The sequence below is a fragment of the Dendrobates tinctorius genome, unplaced genomic scaffold (assembly GCF_039654945.1).
Source record: "Dendrobates tinctorius isolate UK_male_01 unplaced genomic scaffold, ASM3965494v1 ptg000397l, whole genome shotgun sequence".
Taxonomy (NCBI): Eukaryota; Metazoa; Chordata; class Amphibia; order Anura; family Dendrobatidae; genus Dendrobates; species Dendrobates tinctorius.
This window is the reverse complement of record NW_027362063.1, coordinates 2,272,253-2,293,870: the sequence shown is the minus strand read 5'-3', so window position 1 is coordinate 2,293,870 and position 21,618 is coordinate 2,272,253. Positions and strand designations below refer to the sequence as shown.

General features: G+C 44.3%; 1 protein-coding gene across 1 annotated transcript in view; it reads left to right on the top strand.

The window, feature by feature from the left end:
• Positions 1 to 21,618, top strand: part of RAB36 (RAB36, member RAS oncogene family) — a 78,533-nt gene that overhangs the window by 31,322 nt on the left and 25,593 nt on the right. Inside the window, exons 6-7 of the mRNA XM_073563780.1 lie at positions 20,055 to 20,106; positions 20,184 to 20,265. Of these exons, the coding sequence (XP_073419881.1) occupies positions 20,055 to 20,106; positions 20,184 to 20,265 (134 nt within the window). The remainder of the gene's footprint in view (positions 1 to 20,054; positions 20,107 to 20,183; positions 20,266 to 21,618) is intronic.

Genomic DNA, 21,618 nt, shown 5'->3' with positions numbered 1-21,618 from the left:
GCGGCGGGGGGGAAGGACCCATATAGGGCGTTAGGGGAGTGCAGGGACAGGCTCAGGTTGGAGCTCAGGTGTCTCCATCCCTCATTCCCTATTGGTAGGGCCTTCCTCCCCCCATTCCATCCCCGTTGTATGAGAGTTGTGCCGTCCTTTGACCGACCACCCTTTGGGTCTTGTCACACCGTGCTAGTCACTTCGTGACATTAACACTGACCATCACTTTTTTCCCAGTGAGCCATGGCTCAGTTGCAGGCCTTTTCCCAACTGATCCAGGCCCTCACTGATGAGCTTAATGAGCTGCGGGGTCAGGTTATGCAGCAGCTTCAGCAGTTGACAGGGATCTGGGCCTCGGCTCAGTTGCAGGCTCTACCGAAACCCAAAATCTCTCTCCCTGACCGGTTTTCTGGAGGGAGAGATAAGTTTTTGGTGTTTAAGGAAGCCTGCAAGTTGTACTTCAGGCTCTGCCCTCGTTCATCAAGTAGAAAGGAACAACAGGTGGGAATTAGTCTCCCTTCTTAAGGGTTATCACCAATCCTGGGGCTTCTCCCTGCCAACCAATTCTCCGTCTTTGCGTCAGTGGACGAGTTTTTCGTGGTATTGGCGCTAGTGTATGGGGATCCTGATGGCGTCTCCCTGGCGGAATCCCGACTCCATAAATCAAGCAGGGGGACCAGGCAGCTGAGGAGTACTGCTCAGAGTTCAGGAGGTGGTTCACTGACACGCAGTGGAATGACTCTGCCCTTAGGAGCCATTTTTGTCTGGGTCTGCAGTACACTGCTCCCAGCTCATTGGAGGCCGCCATGACCCTTGCTATCTGGGTGGATAAATGCCTCAGGGAGAGGCATACACCAAACACCAAATCTGCCCCCTGTTGCTCTTGCTAGGGAGGAGGACACATTGGTGCTGACGGACGAACCCATGCAGGTGGGAGGCGTTGCTTCTCAAACGGGGTTGCCTGCGGTTCGCCGTGGTGTAGGGGCATGTTTTTACTGTGGGCACACTGTTCATTTTATCAATGTCTGCCCTGCTCACACCAAAATATCTGAACCATCTAAAATGCCGGATCCCCCCGGTCGCGTGGAGGGAGGAAACCAGGGTGTGTATATTACCTCCATCATTTCATCTCAGTGCACCATCCCTGCTGAAGTGGTGGTAGGCGGGGTGACTGAGACTATACCAGTGCTTGTGGACAGTGGAGCGTGTTGTGAATTCGCTTTCTGGCCTCCCTCTGGTTATTACTGAAGGTAGTGGAGCTGGTCAGATTGAGAGAGGGGTTGCGAGTTCTCTTTCTGGGCTCCCTCTGGTGGTTACTGGAGGTAATGGAGCTGATCTGATTAACAGAGGCTTGCCACCTGATAATGAGGACGACGATTGGAGATCTGGGGTTTCAGATTGGGATTTAAGACAGCCGACTCCCTCTATCCCTGCTGGTGATTTTCTTCTTGCCTCCTGAGGTCTGATGTTTCCAGCTCAGTCCCTGAATGTTCAGCTAAGTGTTCATTTGCTATTCTGTTTGCATTTGGTCTGGTTTTCTCTATCTCAGTTTTGTGTGGGTCAGTCAGCTCCGGCTGTGGCTGTGCTGAATCACCGTCCATATGTTACTGCTTGTGCCAGTTTGTTTTTGTCCCTTATTAGATTGGCCTCTTTTTGCTCTGCTTTCAGAATTGAGTTAATGCCTGGGTGTAAATTTCCCAAGGGTCGGCTTTTCAACTTATCCAGGCCCGGATTGGTAATATAACCAACAGGGCATTTTCCCGCTGGGCCGCTGTCATGTGGGACGCGGGCAGCAGCGCCCAATCATTTGGCCGCTTGACAGCTGATGCGGCCAATGGCCTGGGTGTTGTTCCTGCCGCCGGCCCTCTGCGGGCACGGCGGTTATAGTTTTCCAACCCTCCCGCACTGCCGGGAGATAAGCCGCCACGCACCCCTTCCTCGCCGTAGCATGAGACCTCCCCCCGCAGCCACTCACAGCGTTGCTTGCCTGCTCTCTTCTCTGTTCATAAGACCTGTGATGAGGTCACAGGAGGGGAGGAGTCAGGGGTCACATGATCAGGAGCCATTGTCCAGACCCCTGATCATGTGACCCCTGACTCCGCCCCCTCCTGTGACCTCATCACAGGTCCTGTGCGCTCAGCCTTGCCTCTTGGTGTCTGCAAGACTCTGCTGTGCTGTTGTCATGGTGCTGGATGAGGTAAGTACCGTATGTGTGGGGTCAGGAGGGGTTTACAGGGTAGATGTAGCAGAGCTGTCTTTGTATGAGGTGTACGGAGCGGAGCCGTGTGTGTACGAGGTGTACAGAGCGGAGCCGTGTGTCTACGAGGTGTACGGAGCGGAGCAGTGTGTGTACGAGGTGTACGGATCGGAGCCGCGTGTGTACGAGGTGTACGGAGCGGAGCCGCGTGTGTACGAGGTGTACGGAGCGGAGCCGCGTGTGTACGAGGTGTACGGAGCGGAGCCGTGTGTGTATGAGGTGTACGGAGCGGAGCCGCGTGTGTAAGAGGTGGAGCCATATGTGTACGGGATGTACGGAGCGGAGCCATGTGTGTATGGGGTATACGGAGCGGAGCCACGTGTGTATGGGGTATACGGAGCGGAGCCGTGTGTGTACGGAGCGGAGCCATATGTGTACGGGATGTACGGAGTGGAGCCAAGTGTGTACGAAGCATACAAAGTGGGTTTTTCCCACGGACACAGGAGTACATTGCAGAGCCCCGAGGAGCATTTTAAAACACACACATGACGTTCCACCTGAAGTGATGTGCTGGAAGCTGACCGGAAATGAGATATTTTCTTGAGGAGATTGTGACGGAATCAGGAATGCTTCAGATCCATCACCGTGTCCTCCTCCGACAGCGCAGACAGCAGGATCGCCTTGGAATCGGGGATGCCGGCCATGTGAGCGGATCATGATATGTCCTGCATCGGGAGGCTCAGGTGGGCAATACAATGGGAGCCGGGCTGCTATAGTATCTTTATAGAATCTTTCTTTATTTCTTTCTCTCTTTTTCTTTCTTTCTCTGTTCTTTCTTTCTCATTCTCTGTTCTGTCTTTCCCTCATTTTCTTTCTCTCTCTCTGTTCTTTCTTTCTCTCTCTAATCTTTCTTTTTTCTTTCTCGCTCTCTGTTCTTCCTTTCCCCTTCTTTCCTCTTTCTTTCTCTCTGTTCTTTCTTTCTTTTCTTTATTTCTTTCTTTCTCTCTCTGTTCTTTCTCTGTCTCTCTCTGTTCTTTCTTTCTTTCTCTTTCTTTCTTTCTCTCTCTGTTCTTTCTTCTTTCTCTCACTGTTCTTTCTTTCTCTCTGGCTCTCCTTTCTTTCTCTCTCTTTTTTATTTTTTCTCTCTCTGTTTTCTCTCTTCCTTAGTGCCAGCCACTGTGCCCTCAGTACCAGTCAGTGTGATCAGCAGTGCTAAATGGGTGCGGTTGGGCCTGGACATGGGTGTGACTAGTTGTGAAATGGGTGTGGCCGGGGAGTGACCTAAAATTTGCAGCGGCGCGCACACCGCAGTCTTTGTCCCTATTTCCCTTCTTTAAAAGTTGGGAGGTATGATAGGGGCAGCTATGACCAGGGGGTCTGGTTGCTCAATGGATAGCAGTTCTGCCAGGAATTCTGTCACCGTGCGTACAAAAGGGGACAGAGCTTTGGGAGGAGTACTGTACCTAAAAGCAATAAATAGGACTGAGCTGAAATACTTGGCACAGCTGTGACTACATGTTATATAGTCGTGTTAATCTCCTCTCACTTCTTGTAACCTACAAGTGTACAAAGATATTATATAGTTACCATGTGACTAGTGGGTCTGTGTAACTTCAAATGCCAGGGCTGAATTTTAGTCCCAGTCCGGCCCTGAACTTATCGGTACCCGAACATGATGCTATGCGATCTTATATCAAGGAGTCGTTGGAGAAGGGTCATATTAGACCATCCTCTTCACCTTTAGGTGCTGGGGTTTTTTTTGTGGCCAAGAAAGATGGTCCATTAAGGCCATGTATTGACTATCGTTCCCTTAACAAAATCACTGTTAAATATCAGTATCCGTTACCCCTGATTTCTGATTTATTTTCCAGAGTTAAAAGTGCCTGTTGTTTTACCAAGCTTGACCTCAGGGGGGCGTATAATCTTATTCGCATCAAGCACGGGGATGAATGGAAGACGGCGTTTAATACTCCGGAGGGACATTTTGAGTGCCTGGTGATGCCTTTTGGGCTCACTAATGCCCCTTCTGTCTTCCAATCTTTTATGAATGATATTTTCCGGGACTTTGTGGATACGTTTTTGATCATTTATCTGGATGATATTTTGATCTTTTCCAGTGATTGGGATTCTCATGTGGAACATGTCCGGACTGTGTTCCGGATTTTGAGAGAAAATTCTCTGTATGTTAAGGGATCGAAGTGCCTTTTTGGTGTACAGAGGATTTCATTTTTGGGATTCATTTTGTCCCCGTCTGCTAGTGAAATGGACCCGGCCAAGGTACAGGCCATTTATGATTGGGTTCAGCCCACTTCTTTGAAGGCTCTCCAGAAGTTTTTGGGTTTTGCTAATTTCTACCGTAAATTTCTAAGTAATTTTTCTGGTATTGTTAAACCACTGACTGATCTGACCAAAAAGGGTGCTGATGTGGTGAATTGGTCTCCAGAGGCAGTCTCGGCATTTCAGTGGAGATTCACTTCTGCTCCAGTTCTACGGCAACCTTATGTCTCACTCCCATTTCAGGTGGAGGTAGATGCTTCTGAGATTGGTGCAGAAGCCGTTTTGTCCCAAAGAGATCCGGTGACTTCTAAGATGAATCCCTGTGCCTTCTTTTCTCAAAACTTCTCCCCATCTGAACGTAACTATGACGTGGGGAATCGGGAATAGTTGACCATGAAATGGGCATTTGAAGAGTGGAGACATTGGTTGGAGGGAGCTAGACATCAAGTTGTGGTCCTCACCGACCACAAGAATTTGATTTGATTTCTCTTGAATCAGCCAAACGCCTGAATCCTAGACAGGCTAGGTGGGCCTTGTTTTTCACGCGTTTTAATTTTGTGGTCTCTTCCGGGCATTAAGAATGTTAAGGCGGACGCCTTTTCTAGGAGTTTCTTTGCGGATTCTCTTAATGTGACCGAGCCTACTACCATTCTAAATGAGGGTGTAGTTCTTTCCGCCATCTCCCCCGATTTGAGACGTGCCCTGGAGGAATTTCAGGAGGACAAACCTGAACGTTGCCCTATGGGAAAATTGTATGTCCCTGACCAGTGTAGGAAGAGAGTAATGACTGAAATTCATTGCTCCGCGTTGGCTGGTCATCCAGGTATTTTTGGTACCAGAGATTTGGTGAGTCGGTCTTTTTGGTGGCCTGCCTTATCTCGTGATGTCAGGAATTTTATGCAGTCCTGTGGGACTTGTTCTCGGTCCAAGCCATGTTCTCGTTCTAGTGGGATGTTGATGCCCCTGCCGGTGCCCAGGAGGCCATGGACCCATATCTCAATGGATTTTATTTCCGATCTTCCTGTCTCTCAGAGAATGACTGTTATCTGGGTGATTTGTGATAGATTTTCTAAGATGATCCATCTTGTACCACTCCCAAAGTTGCCATCTTCTTCTGAGTTGGTGCCCTTGTGTTTACAACTGGTGGTGCGGTTGCACGGGATTCCTGAGAACATTGTGTTGGACAGAGGAGTTCAGTTTGTTTCCAGATTTTGGAGAGCTTTTTGTTCCAAACTGGGAATTCAGTTATCTTTCTCCTCTGCATTTCATCCTCAGACCAATGGGCAGACTGAGAGAACAAACCAGACTTTAGAGTCCTATTTGAGATTTTTCATATCTGCTGATCAGGATGACTGGGTCTCATTTTTGCCCTTGGCCGAATTCGCACTAAACAATAGAGCTAGTGCTGCCACTTTGATGTCGCCCTTTTTCTGTAACTTTGGGTTTCATCCTCGATTTTCTTCAGGGCAGGTGGAATATGAGGTAGAGAAAATATTGGATTCTCGTTTGGCTGGACGGAGACTCCAGTACTTGGTCAAATGGAAGGGTTATGGCCAGGAGGATATTTCTTGGGTCTCTGCTTCTGACATTCATGCCGAAAGATTGGTTCGTGCTTTTCACCGGGCCCATCCTGATCGGCCTGGTGGCGTGGATGAGGATTCGGTGACCCCTCCTCAAGGGGGGGTACTGTTGTGAATTCGCTTTCTGGCCTCCCTCTGGTTATTACTGAAGGTAGTGGAGCTGGTCAGATTGACAGAGGGGTTGCGATTTCTCTTTCTGGGCTCCCTTTGGTGGTTACTAGAGGTAATGGAGCTGATCTGATTAACAGAGGCTTGCCACCTGATAATGAGGATGACGATTGCAGATCATTGGTTTCAGATTGGGATTTAAGACAGCCGACTCCCTCTATCCCTGCTGGTGATTTTCTTCTTGCCTCCTGAGGTCTGATGTTTCCAGCTCAGTCCCTGCATGTTCAGCTAAGTGTTCATTTGCTATTCTGTTTGCATTTGGTCTGGTTTTCTCTATCTCAGTTTTGTGTGGGTCAGCCAGCTCCAGCTGTGGCTGTGCTGAATCACCGTCCATATGTTACTGCTTGTGCCAGTTTGTTTTCGTCCCTTATTAGATTGACCTCTTTTTGCTCTGCTTTCACAATATACCAGAGTGCTGATATAGTGGGCGAAGTCGTGCGACTGCAGTGTTTTTTGCATCAGACGTGTTGGACTTTTTGCAGGGTTTTTTGCGTGATTGCAGACAGCGTCTTTCCTTTCCTGTCCTGTCTAGTCAGTGTGGGCCCCATCATTTGCTCAGTCTATTTTCCTGCCTGCATTTGTGTTTTCATCTTGTCTCACCGACAATATATGTTTGGGGGCTATCTATTCCTTTGGGGTCTGCTCTGGGGCAGTTTAGATTTCCCCTTTCTTGCTTTAGGCTTAGTTAGCTCTCCGGCTGTGCCGAGGCATCTAGGATCATTGTAGGTACGCTCCACGGCTACTGCTAGTTGTGTGGATAGGATCAGGGGTCTGCAATCTGCTTAGTTACCAACCTCTCTGATTTTCTGTGGCTTAGCTTGGGCTTGCTCTCCTCCTTGGTGACCCAATCATAACGTGAACGGGAGTCAATTTGGTGGTTGCTCACTTTGTCCAGACCCATGGCCTGAGGAGTAGGATGGTAGTGAGACCCGTAAGCGACCAGGCCATTGACTCTGTCCCACTCAGCCACGGGAGGGTGACCCAAGTCGTAGATGATTTACACCTGCGTATAGGGACTCATCATGAAGAGTCCCTGTCGTGCTACGTCTTGGAGGGAATGCCAACTCCCATCGTTTTAGGCCTCTCTTGGTTGAAGAAACACAACCCGCTCATTGATTGGTGGTCCAAGGAAGTAGTCAGCTCGGACCAGTCGTGTAAGGACTGCTGCCCAGGAGCTACGATCTCTGCCATCCTTCTGCAACCTACCCCTTCTTCTCCGGCGCAGGCAACAGGGAGGGAGCCAGGGAGTAGGGGCAAGACTCAACCCTCACCACAAGCTAACCCTGAGTGTCGGAGTCCTCTTAGGAGGAGGGGTCAGGGGTGGTGGTTCCCTCTGTGCATAGTGGTGGTGTGAGTGTGGTGATACAGGGGGGACACCTCTGTTGTCAGTTCTTCAAAGAGTTCACCATCTTGTGGCAAACGTATGCGTGGCAATAAATGTTCAGGTCCGGACCTGTGTGTGAATGAGTACGTGTGGGTGTCCACCAAAAACATCAGGTGGAAGGGTACTACTGGGACCTGGAGTTCTAGGGTGATTGGGCCATATCAGGTGTCAGCCATTCTTGGCCCGGGAACGTTCCAGTTGGAGTTATCCCCCAGTTATGCACATACACAACACATTCCCCAGGTTGACTCTCTGGAGATTTGTGGCGCCTCCGGAGCCTACATTGTTGTCACTTCCATCAGGCTGCGTTTGCCATTAACCTGAGGGTCAGGTGACTGGCAAGGTGAACTGTGGTGGATCGAGGCGTCCTCACCGTCTGTAGTTTTCTGTTGAGGTCCGGTGATGAGGGTCCAGAGACCCCTCATTGAAAGGGGGGTACTGTCACAATCCATTTTTGGAATTGTGGCAGCTCTGGCTCCACTAAGTTAAAACTTTTATCCTTTCAGGCCTGCAGGGGTTAAATGTCAGTTTTTCCCCGCTGGCAAGCTGGTGTAATTACATTGCTGCTTTGTCAGGTGATGTGGGCGGTGACCACTCCCACTATTCTTTGAAAGGTCACCTGATGCATCAGCTGACTGTCGGTGTTAGAGCAATCTGCAGTGACCAAGCTGGGGTAAGGAGATATCTGCGTGTAGTGGTGATTCTACCGAGTTCGCTGATCTGGTGCCTTTTTTCTGCTGTGCGGTGCTTTGCAGCAGAGAAAGCTAAGTATGAAGTTTTTCTTACCTTGTCCCTTTGGTGTCTGTCACTCCCCTCTGTGTTTATTACCTGCAGAGATGAGGCTAGTGCTCCTTGCTAGCCAGTGCACTAGCCAGGGCACTAATAGGTGACAACTAGGGACTAGGTATCCTGACAGTGGCGGGGGGAAGGACCCGCATAGGGCATTGGGGGAGTGCAGGGACAGGCTCAGGTTGGAGCTCAGGTGTGACCATCCCTCATTCCCTATTGGTAGGGCCTTCCTCCCCCCTATTCCATCCACGTTGTATGAGAGTTGTGCCGTCCGTTGACCAACCACCCGTTGGGTCGTGTCACACTGTGCTAGTCACTTTGTGACATCACGATCATCTTGCAGTAGGACAAGTTGGATGGCAAAACAAATGCTAGTAATATCCCAAAAGTAATAGGAATGAAAAAAGAACTTTTAACCATGCCAAAGTAGTTGAAGAGAAAAGTCTTGAGTGAGGAAAAGAAGGGCTCAATTCTGGCTTTACTAGCAGAGGAATACAGTAAGCGTCATGTTGCCTCTATCCTTAACATTTCTAAGACGGCAGTCCACTACAACAAGGTCAAGCAGCAGACATTGGGGACAACAAAGCTACAGACCAGCAGAGGGCGAAAACGACTCTCTACTGACCGGGATGACCGTCATCTTATTCGAATGTCACTCAGCAACCGCACGATGACATCAAGTGACCTTCAAAAGGAATGGCAAATGGCAGCTGGGGTGAAGGGCACGGCAAGAACAGTTCGTAACAGGCTTCTAGTGACATGACTCAAGTCATGTAAAGGTAGTAAAAAGGCTTTTATCAATGAGAAGCAAAGGAGAGCCAGGCTGAAGTTTGCCAAAGACCATAAGGATTGGACCATAGAGGACTGAAGTAAGGTAATCTTCTCTGATGAATCTAATTTTCAGCTTTGCACAACACCTTTTCATCTAATGCTTAGACGGAGACCTGGAGAGGCGTACAAGCCCCAGTTTCTTGCACCCATTGTGAAATTTGGTGGAGGATCGGTGATGATCTGGGATGCTTCAGCAAGGCTGGAATTGGGCAGGTTAGTCTTTGCGAAGAACGTATGAATCAAGCCGCATACAAGGTTATCCTGGAAAAACAGTTGATTCCTTCTACTCAGGCAATGTTCCCCAACTCTGAGGAATGTTTTTTCCAGCAGGACAATGTGCCATGCCACACAGCTAGATCAATCAATGTGTGGATGAAGGACTACCACCACATCAAATCCCTGTCATGGCTAGCCCAATCTCCATACATGAACCCCATTGAAAACCTCTGGAATTTAATCAAGAGGAAGATGGATAGTCACAAGCCATCAAACAAAGAATAATTGCTTAAATTTATTTTACCAAGAGTGGCATAAGGTCACCCAAAAGGCAGTGTGAGACTGGTGGAAAGCGTGCCAATACGCATGAAAGCTGTAATTAAAAATCATGGTTATTCCACAAAATATTGATTTCTGAACTCTTCCCAAGCTAAAACATTAGTACTGTTGTTTCTATATGATTATGAACTTGTTTTCTTAGCATTATTTGAGGTCTGCAAGCACTGCATTTTTTTGTTATTTTGACCATTTCTCATTTTCTGAAAATAAATACAAAATTTTATGCTTGGAAATTCGAAGACATGTTTTCAGTAGTTTATAGAATAAAAGAGCAATTTACATGTTACTAAAAAATATACCTATAAAGAGAAAAATCTGACAGGCTGAAAATTTTGCAGTGGTCTCTTAATTTTTGCCAGAACTGTAAGTGTGATCAAAGTATTGTGAAGACATTTGTGGCTGATACACAACCTAGATGGGTTTGTGCAAATAAAGGCATAATGAGGAAGGTTTCTGCCAGACAAATTCATCGGATTAAGAGATCAGCTGCTAAAATGCCAGCAATACAAAGCAGCAAACAGGTATTTGAAGTTGCAGACTTGCAGCTGTGCATAAACCTACTGTATAAGTCATCCCTAAATAGTGCTCACAAGCAGAAACAATTGCAGCAGAACCAGGCATACATGAAGACTAATTTTAAAACAGTCTTTTTTTTACTGATCAGTGCCATTCAACCCTGGATGGTACAGATGGATGAAATAGTGGATGGTTGGTGGATGGCCACCATGTCCCAAGAAGGCTATTACATCAGCAAAGAGGTGGTGGAGTCATGTTTAGGGATGGGAATCATGGGGAGAGAGCTGGTAGGCTCCTTTAGAGTCTCTGAAGATGTGAAAATTATCTTGGAAAAGTACCGTATTTTTCAGATTATGATCCCTATTGTCTCCTGAGTTGTCAATCTGTGCAGGCGCCGCCTCTGGTGGCCATTTTTCCAGAGTACATCACCACAATGAAAATTATGAACGTAAATTATGGGAAGTGCTGGGACTTCATTGACATTTCCTGAAAAGCAGGATCCCGTCACAGCCTCGCACCACCAAACACCGCCTCCTCCACGGGGCCCGCAGTATCGCCCCATTCCTGCCGCCGACATCGCCAGCGAACTATAAGACACACCACCATTTCATTAAAAAAGTGTTTTTCATATTTTCCTCGCCCAAATTTAGGGTGCATCTTATGGTCTGGTGCGTCTGCAAAATACGGTATATAGTATCTGACTGACCACTATTTTTCATGGTACAAAGAGAAGAACCGTTCCATCCATAGCAAAATCATCTTCATGCATGACAATGCTCCATCTAATGCTGCAAAGAATATCTTTGAGTCATTGGCTGCTATGGGCATAAAAGGAGAGAAACTCATGGAGTGGCCACCATCCTCCCCTGACCTCAACCCTGTTGAGAACCTTTGGAGTGTCATGAAACAAAAGATCTATGAGGGTAGGAGGGGGTTCACATCAAAATAGCAGCACTGGGAGGCTATTCTGACATCCTGCAAAGAAATACAAGCAGAAACTAACTAAAAACTCACAAGTTGAATAGATGCAATAATTGTGAAGGTGATATCAAAGAAGGGGTGCTATGTTAACATGTAACTTGGCTTGTTAAGATGTTTTTGATTGGAAAAGCTTTTGATTTCAGTACATGTGACAACTTAATGCTGCAAATCCAACAAATTTATTTATTTAACTTACTTACAGAGCACAATTAATTCCACATCCCTTTACAGACATTATCGGCACTGGCCTCATTGCGGCTCACAGTCTAAATTCCCTTTCGGTATGTCTATAGAGCATGGCGAAATTCATTTCTTTACAATCTACAACCTATTTGGAATTTCTGTTGTGCATAATGATTTGGAACAATGCAATTTGATTTTTTTTTATTAAATCATTTTTGTTGAATAACTCCAAAATCCAAATTTTCCATCTTTCAAATAACATAAATGACATAATAATTCCATAGTATAATACGTAAACAAAATAACTAAACTTCAACTCCCTAACCCTCCCTAAGCCCAAATCTCAACATTCCACAGAGGACCATTTCAATTTTCAAAGCAGTTCTAGAATAACTGAGTATAAAATTTGTAGAAGGGGGGGAGAAGAAGGAAGAAAGAGGGCTAACAATTATAAATATTCTATCTCTAATTAGAAGATTTGTGGGTAGCCCTGGAGTATCCAACCAAGGACTCCATATCTATTCAAATTTGCAAATGGAGTTACGTTTATGTCAGACTCCTCTTTCCAACCAGGTTATATTATTTCTCCTTCATTGTAGTTCTCCCACACATGGAGGTTGTGTCTAACCAATGAAATGCAAGAAGTTTACATGCTTTAAATAAGATATGAGAGATACCTATGAATTGGGGCAATTTGGGATCCTCACCATCTTTAAATAATCCCAATATGCACATAAGGTGATCTATTAATAATTTCACTCCATACACCCCTTTCATCAAGGAGTTGACCTCTTTCCAAAATGGGCCTATCTGTCTACATTCCCACGTCATAAGCATCAAATGCGCCTCATCTATCCCACACGTAGGGCATTTTGCATCTTGGTGATATCCCATCTTGACTAAAAAGCTTGAAGTTTTGTATACTCTGTGAATTAAATATAGTTGAGAGCCTTTGGACCTCAAAAGGAGATAATTTGGGAACAGTTTCTAGAATCTCTCTGAATTGCTCCATCGATATAGGGCCAACATCCACCTCCCATTTAGCTTTAGGTGTCAGAGGATGATTATCCAGTTGGCATGACAATAGGCATACTTGGACAATAATATATGGATAACAAACAAATATGGTAGAAATTAAACCCTTTGTATGGCCTGTAGAAACAATAGTATCTATTAGGAGATGATGATGTATGCTCGTATCCATCAGACCCGATTTGAGCTGAAAGAAGAAGTCGGATTCGTAGTATTGGTAAAAAGTGTTACGCAATAAATTGAATTCCTCTTGGAGTTGTTGTAAATTTTTAAGGACAGAGTAAATGTTCTATCGACCAGATCCCTTTTTGCTCCCAATCAGAAAAACCCTTTACTTCACCCAAATTGGGATTACGCCATAGTGGTGTGTATTTGGTGAATCCTCTAATACCCACAAGTTTCTTTCCACCGTCCCACACTTTACACACTAACGCCAATGTTGATTAAGAGGATTCTAGACTCCAGAAGACACAGGGATGAGGCCCATATCATATTCTGTAACATAAGAGCACCTGACTTTCCCATGTCATCTGTACTTCCCCATCCATTAAGGTGTTGTAACTGGGATGCAATAAAATACAGCCATAGAGCAGGAATGGCCAGTACACCCTCATCCTTATTACGTTGGGAGACTTTGTAGTTTTCATCGAGCATGTTCTTTACCCCATATTAATTACCTGAACATGGTTTGTACTTTACAAAATATTGTTTCACAGTTTAGACAATAAGTGTAAGTAAGAGTAAATATAAAGGGGCTCACCGTAAAATCTTACATTAAAAATAACTCTTTATTGGAAACTTATGTAAATTAACATGTGTTAAATAGCTAGCATCAAAAAAGCACCATCACCAGATCACACAAAAACACACCACAGAGAGTTGCCTATCCCTGTACTGACCTGAGTATCCCTGCCTGTCTGTGGAGGTTGGCACCCTAAAACCTGCACAATGGCGCCCCTGCTTGACGGCGGCTCTCCCTGCTAACCCTTAGATACCCTATATTGGCAGGGGTATCTAAGGGTTAACAGGGAGAGCCACCGCTGAGTGGGGGGGCGCCATTGTGCAGGTTTTAGGGTGCCAACCTCCACAGACAGGCAGGGATACTCAGGTCAGTACAGGGATAGGCAACTCCCTGTGGTGTGTTTTTGTGTGATCTGGTGATGGTGCTTTTTTGATGCTAGCTACAGTATTTAACAAATGTTATTTTAGATAAGTTTCCAATAAAGAGATAGTTTTAATGTAAGATTTTACGATGAGCTACTTTAAAAAATATGCACCATTGTGGCATAAAGATCATCTTGATAAGATTTCCTCTACTTATAACTGATAGTGGGCGTTTGGACCATGTGCTAAACCTAGTCCTAAATTTATCTAACAAAAGGTCTACATTTACCGTTCCATATTCTTTAGACTTGGTACTGACAGTTGTTCCCAAGTATTTAGACTTGTCTACAATTTGTAACTGACATTGTTCCATTGTTGGAGAATGGGGAGCAGAGGATCTACTGGCATCAGGACAGATTTATTCTAATTAATTGATAAACCTGACAATGTTCCGACGTCTGTTATGATTTACGTTATTGGACTGATTGAGGAAGTTACGTTATCTATAAAAAGCAGCTGTCACGACTTCCGGGTATTACTGCTGCGGGGAGAGCAGCAAGGGAGTTGAGCAAAGCGCCGGGTAACTAACCAGGTAAGGAATAGGACCTGAACCATGTGACTGAGTAGGAGGTGGTCGGGGGTGGAGCCAGACGCCGGGGTGCCGAGGATACAATAAACACAGGAGAATAATCAAAGCCAGCTAAGATCAGAACCAGAAGATCACGAGGTACCAATGGGGTGAGACAGGGGATTGTCAGAAGGGAAGCCAGAGGGCAAAAAGCCAGAACGAGCAGTGCAGTACAATAGGGATAAACTGTAATGGAGTAACAATAGCCAAGCCAGGAGGTCAGAACCGAAGAAGACACTAGTACCAAAACGTGAGACAGAGAACAGAGTGAGTGGACAGACTAGGTCATACATGGGAGGCAATCAAGCAATGCACTCTACACGCACACCAGAGGGTCCGACACACAGTCAGAACAACAGTATAGCTGACAGGGAATTCTAGTCTGGAGTGAGTATAAATACCCCTCCCAGATCCAAAGGGAGGCCAGCAAAAGTTAACCCAGAGAGAGCAGGACATTAACCATGTCCTATACCATGACAGCAGCATATCATCTGCATTGAGACTCATTGGCTCCTCTTTCTCCACATTCAATCCCAGTAAAATGTCTTGACTCTCTTAGGCGACACACCAAGGGTTCAATGGCCAGAAAGGGCGACATCGGCCATGCCTGCCTAGTGCCCCTCTGTAATTTAAAAGTCTCAGAAAGTTGGCCTTTCACTTGAATTTTAGCAACTGTGGAGTGGTATAACAGGGTCAAAGCCCATCTTTTTCAAAACTGCCCACAGGTAACAAGTAACATTGTACACTGTGAAAATCTTTGGCAGCGTCCAAGGACAAAACCGCCCTCAGATTTATAGCGGTAGATGCATTTGGCATAAATCCAGATTGATCCTTGTGTACTACTTCCCTAATGACTTTAATCAATCTATTGGCTAAAACCTTGGCTGGAAGTTTAATATCCACTGGGAGTAGAGAGATTGGCCGATTTGAGTCAGGTTTTGACATCTTTCTCGAGCTTTAGTACTAAAACTATTATGGCGTCATTCATAGAATCTGGTAGCGAGCCCTTTTTAGTGCCTCCTTAAATACCTCTAAAATTTTTGGCAACAGTACCTCTTTATTTAGTTTATAAAATTGGAAGACCATCGGCACCAGATGCCTTCTCATTTTGCAATGCTTTCAATGCATCATCTAGTTCCTCCAAGTTCAGTGGCTGACGCAGAGCCTCCCTTGTAGCTCAAGACAGCCTAGGATGAACAATTCCATCTAGCTAAGAGGCAAAATCTCCCTCCAAAGCATTAGTCTTAGATGTGTACACATTCATATAATAAGAATGAAGAAGTTTAATCACCTCATCAGTGTCCATAACCACCCTCCCATCTGTTGTGACCAGTCTATTTATATAGGCTTTTCCCATCTGTGCTTTAACTATAGTTGCCAGTAGGTGGCCTGCATTCTCACCCTCTATAAAGTATTTTTGGGTGAACTTCTTTGTTTTGCATTTTATCTTATTGATCTCCCTTATGCATATTCCCTGTACATATGCTTTCATACCTTCCCATATAAATCTTGTAGATGACGACACATCGTTAAAACAAAAATATTCTAAAATTCCAGAGTTTAGAGTAGGGCCAATTAGTTGCAGCCAAAAAGGATTGAGGCGCCATGTATATTCCCCTGGAGACCTCACACCACCTTTCTGCAGTTGTACCTGTATTGGCGATTGGTAAGAGATACTCCTTGTCAGATCACTCACCGTTTTAATATAGTGTATGATTGATTCAGACCCAATGACTAGGTCTATTCTTGGCAAAGAATGATGGGAGGTGGAATAACAGAAATATTGTCTGACATCAGGTTGCTCTATTCTCCATAGGTTCACCATGCCAACCTCCTTTAGCAGAGATGTATATTGCACATTTTGAGAAATATTTCCCGTATGAAATTTATCAAAAGAAAGGGTGTAGGTAGATGCTAAAGAAGAACAGGTCACTCTGAAAGGGAATTTGTAAAAGAAATAATCCTTTTAAGGATTTCCACTGAGTAAGGGGGTAGAATATACAAAGCTACTATAATAAAAGTTAATATTGTAAATGGTACAAGCAAGACATATAAATCTTCCATCGGCATGTACTTTAGAGGAGGAACAGACAAATGGAATTGATCCATGAACTAAAATGCTTACTCCCCATGCTTGAGTAGAAAATACTGAATAGTACTCTGAATCCAACCACGACCTCCTTAGAAATCGGAGTCTCTCACGGGTCATGTGCGTTTCGGAAAGACCAATAATACCAGGCTGAATTTGTTGGATCCAAGAGAACACCACACATCTCTTGACCACTTCCCCCAAAGCCCCTGACATTCCAGGCTATCACATTAATCATATACGCCACATTAAGTAGTATGCCATTTTAGAGCAGGATTAATCATAATAAAAAATAATCTCTAAAATATAATTTCTCCCCTTTGAATTGCTTATCTGTTATAGTTCATTGCATAGTATAGAAAACCTTTCTGGAAGATTCTCCTTCATAAAACTAGAAACCATTCAAACAAGAATATTGACACATTCCTCTAAAAGGTGCTTGTCCACTACTAGGACAACCCCTTGTTATATATAATTTTCTGCCACGATAAAATAATAAAGCCTGTACTCACCTCCTGTGCCAGCGCCATTCCCAAGGTGTCGTCACTCGCTCTCCCAGGGCTGTGATGCAGTGTTGTGACATGTGACACTGGCTCACAATCAGCACTGGTATCACTGTCTCCACCTTCTTACGAACTGAACATGAAGAGGAATCCAGGCCTGCAGCTCATCTCAGACTTCCTCTTCACGTTCATGTTCAGTTTGTATATTGTATAGTAGTGGACAAACCCTTCAACTTAACAGAATTAGGGCTAATTACCAACCTGACTGCCCTTAAAAGAAGAATAGTTTGTATGTCATGTCCTCACTAAATGAATCGGGATTCATGTAGCTAAACCGCTATACCGGGGTCCAATAAGGGAGACTGTAGTTGAATATGTGCTTTATTGAATGTAGGGTATATAGATGTGGTGAAACTACAGCAAAACATATAAATACAATCAGTACTGGGTTCATAGGAATACATGATATGCTTAACATAGATTATCTGCACTAATAGCTAACCAGAGAGGAGCTAACTAAACAGGGTTGTTTGAGATAAAATTAGATATAGAAAGTGTGACCACCTACCAGCGATGCTGACGCAAGGGGAGTAGAGAAATGAGAAGTTCACAAAATGCAGGCTTGATAGAAAATGGAGAACTGGAGGGAAAATGGGGGCTGGACTTAACCATGATACTTTGCAACTTACCAGTGTGCTTTGCAAACCTTCCCAAAATGCATTGTGAAGAGAGAGAAATATAATTCAGGAAGTACAGTGTATAATAACATGCAGTTATGACTCTGGTCACTAGATGGAGCCAAAAACAATGAAAACATTAAATCTATGGCTGAAACTGAATACTATGGATATTCACAGCAAATCATTATATATATTATCAAAATAGACATTTAAAGGTTGTGAATTATGTCAGAGACAGAACATTGTATGTACAATAATGCAGGTACATATTGTTTACGATCATAATGATATATGAAAAGTACTTGGAGAAAATCGCCTCTAGATGTGTCTCATACAGATCCATTTCACAGAGATCTCTCATTGGCATCCAGCCATAATAAAGCATCTGGAGTGGAGTCAAACATATGGACGCCACCCAGGGCAACCACCCTGAGCCAAGCAAGGTAGATCATAGAATAGGAAATTTGCTTTTCACGGTGCTTCCTTTTTATATCCCAGAACTTTGCCTTCTTCTTCTGAACTTCGGTTGAAAAGTCAGGATAAATGGATATTTTTCTTTCATCAATGGTAGGTGAAGAATGGTCCCTGGCCTTTCGTAGGATATTGTTTCTATCTTTAAAATTTAGTAATTTGATGAGCAACAGGCCTTGGTGGAGCCCCCGGTGGCAAAGGACGTGTAGGAACTCTATGGGCTCTTTCTTTATAAAAAATTGAGATAGAGTGTCATTGCTAAACATTGTAACATCAGCCAGGATTCAAAAAAATCTACTGGATTACGACCCTCCACTTTTTCAGGAATCCCGACTAAATGTATGCTACGGTATTTCACCGAAGTCTATTCTCTAGGTCATCAGCCATGATGAGAAAGGAGGGCATTGATATTCTTAAGACCTCTCCTGAGATCTTCAAGTATAGTAGGCATTTGGTCCTCAAAAGAACTCGCTCTTTCCTCCAACTTATTGACTCTGTTTATTTTCTGCATGTCTTGTCTAAGGAGGCTAATGTCTTCTCCAAGCACTTGCTAAGAGTTTCTAATGAGAGTTGCAGGATTTTACAGCAGAAAATGTCTTGTAGTGTAGGCTCTTGCCCAGAACCATTGACTGGATTAGCTTCTCCATAGGTGTTGTTAGGCTAGTTTCACACTAGTGATCGGCAGGGCTGCGGATGGCAGCCTAGTTCCTTCTTTCTTCCTCCATTAAGCACCGCCCACTGCCGCACCTCTTCCTTCAGCCCCGCCTAAGTCTGCATGTGTCCTGCGTACCCTATCTTTAACATTGAGTATGCAGGCCATACGTATGTATGTTTTGACGCGCCCGCTGACCGCAACAAAATGCAACCCGCGTTCGGCGCAGCGTCAAAACGACGCATGCGGATGCGTCAGCATACATCCGCATGGCCTGCGTACCCAATGTTAAAGATAGGGTACGCAGGATGCATGCAGACGTAGGCTGAGCTGAAGGAAGGGTGTGGCAGTGGGCGGGGCTTAACTGAGAAACTATGCAGCCCTCTGCAGCTCTGCCCTCCGCAAACCAGCCTTAGTGAGTGAGCACAACCCCCATCTGTGGACGTCGGGCACTCAGACCATCCTCATGGAGTCGGTTTCTAACCGTTTGTGCAGACACATGCACATTTGTGGCCTGCTGGAGGTCATTTTGCAGGGCTCTGGCAGTGCTCCTGTTCCTCCTTGCACAAAGGCTGAGGTAGCAGTCCTGATGCTGGGTTGTTGCCCTCCTACAGCCCCCTCCACAGCTCCTGGTGTACTGGCCTGTCTCCTGGTAGTGCCTCCAGCCTCTGGACACTATGCTGACAGACACAGCAAACCTTCTTGCCACAGCTTGCATTGATGTGCCATCCTGGATGAGCTGCACTACCTGAGCCACTTGTGTGGGTTGTAGAGTTCGTCTCATGCTACCACGAGTGTGAAAACACAACCAACATTCAAAAGTGACCAAAACATCAGCCATAAAGCATTGGTACTGAGATGTGGTCTATGGTCCCCACCTGCAGAACCACTCCTTTATTGAGGGTGTCTTGAGAATTGCCAATAATTTCCATCTGCTGTCTATTCCATTTTCACAACAGCATGTGAAATTGATTGTCAAACAGTGTTCCCTTTTTTTTGAGCAGTGTGTGTGTGTATATATATATATATATAGACTGTATATATATTTTCACGAATATTTATGGCTATGGACCCATTATATGTCCATTTTGCTAGCAGGCGACAAAATCTCGCCGTACGGATGCCATACGGATGTCATACGGATATTTTGATGTAAGGAAATCGCATCCTCGCATCAAAAACGGATTACATACGGATCACTGTTCTTGAAACATTGATGCGATTCTCGGCCGTAAAAAATGGACGGATTTTTATACGTTGTGTGCGACTCCAGCCTAATGAGAAAAATCGAAGCACTGCAGTGCTGGCATCTCCATTATCACAGGCATGTAGGGCAAGTGGTCTAGTTATTGGGTACATGTATCACCTAACCTACGGTGGGGAGACATCTGACTAGGTATGGGGATCTCTTGAGACTTGTTCATTATTTCTTTTACCTTACAGTGATTATTACCGCCTTTGATCTTGGTGACATCCAGACCCTGGAGCACACAAAGTAAGTATTAGCAAACACAAGTGACTTGTTTGCACATCAGAGCCCGATCTAATGTCACGTCTCCTCTGTTGTTCTAGGCGTTGGCTACAAGATGCTCTTAGGGAGAACGAACCTGATACTTGCTCAGTCTTCCTTGTAGGAACTAAAAAAGACACACTGGTAAGTGAAGAGTGCTCCTCTATTGATATATTGTACATTGCGATTACAAATTGTTTATCTTTATTTGTCCCATTTTATCTGAATTGGTAAAATAAAGTTAAATATCCAGGATAAACATGATTTGTCCTTATTTTATATTAATCATCATCTCTACAGACTGGGCAGGACACTTTTAACCCCTTAGTGACAGAGCCAATTTAGTACTTAATGACCAAGCCCATCCCACAGATTCTGAGGATTTTTTTTGTGACATATTGTACTTGGACACTTCAATTATTCATTCAATATTTTTAATATATAAATGATATATTTTTATTATTCCTTTAATGTCATTCTCACACGCAGTTTTTATTATATATTTTTCTATACATATACATTTTGGAGACACATTTTATTCTGGTGATCGTATGGGATTACATTTTGTTTTTTCCATCTCCAATCCGTACACTCTCCCTGGTGTGGTGGTGTGTTTGTTGGACTGCGGTCCTCTTTCCTCCTTTTTTTCCCCACAATGTGGGTTCATTTCTTCTTTTTTCCTTTTTTACTTCCTTTTTCTTTTTTCGTTTCTTTTCATCTGCAAAATAAAATAAATATACAATTGATTTTATTAATTACAGATTAGTTAACTTTTATGAACTTTCCATGACACTTGAATTATTCTGATCTTTGACCTCTGCGGCGCATCACATGTCTTTCATGGCGCCAAATTTAAATCCTGCATGTATAAAAGTGATGACAGCTCTCTGTATTCATGTGTCAACCCCTGAAGAAGAAGTGTTATGCTTCGAAACGCGTAGGGATTAAAAGGTTAACTTTTTAACCTTGTGTGGTTATGGAATTTGTCTGGCAGCGCACCTAAAAGTCCAAGAATTTATTCCTAAAGAAACTTTTTTGCGGTCACCGCTGTGGACCGTTGGACGTGCAGCAGGCTGACATACTATACAGGCTTTACTTTTTCTTTGAAAAGGTGAGTATAAATATCCTTTTATTTATACAATTTACCCGGATAAGACCCTATTGCACTCTTGTCTCAACCTTTTAGTGCATACAAATATTGTACTTAATGTCAGTGGTAAAATTTCTTCGAAATATCTTGCGTTTATTTATGACAAAAAAAACGGAATTTTGGCAAAAATGTTGCAATTTTTAAATTTTTCAATTTTTGTACACGTAAAACAGAGTGGTGTCACACAAAATAGTTAATAAATTGCATTTCCCACATGTCTACTTTACATCAGCACAATTTTGTAAACAATTTTTTTTTTTTTGCTAGGACATTATAAGGGTTAAAAGTTGACCAGCGATTTCTTATTTTTTCAACAAAATTTACAAAACCATTGTTTTAGGGACCAC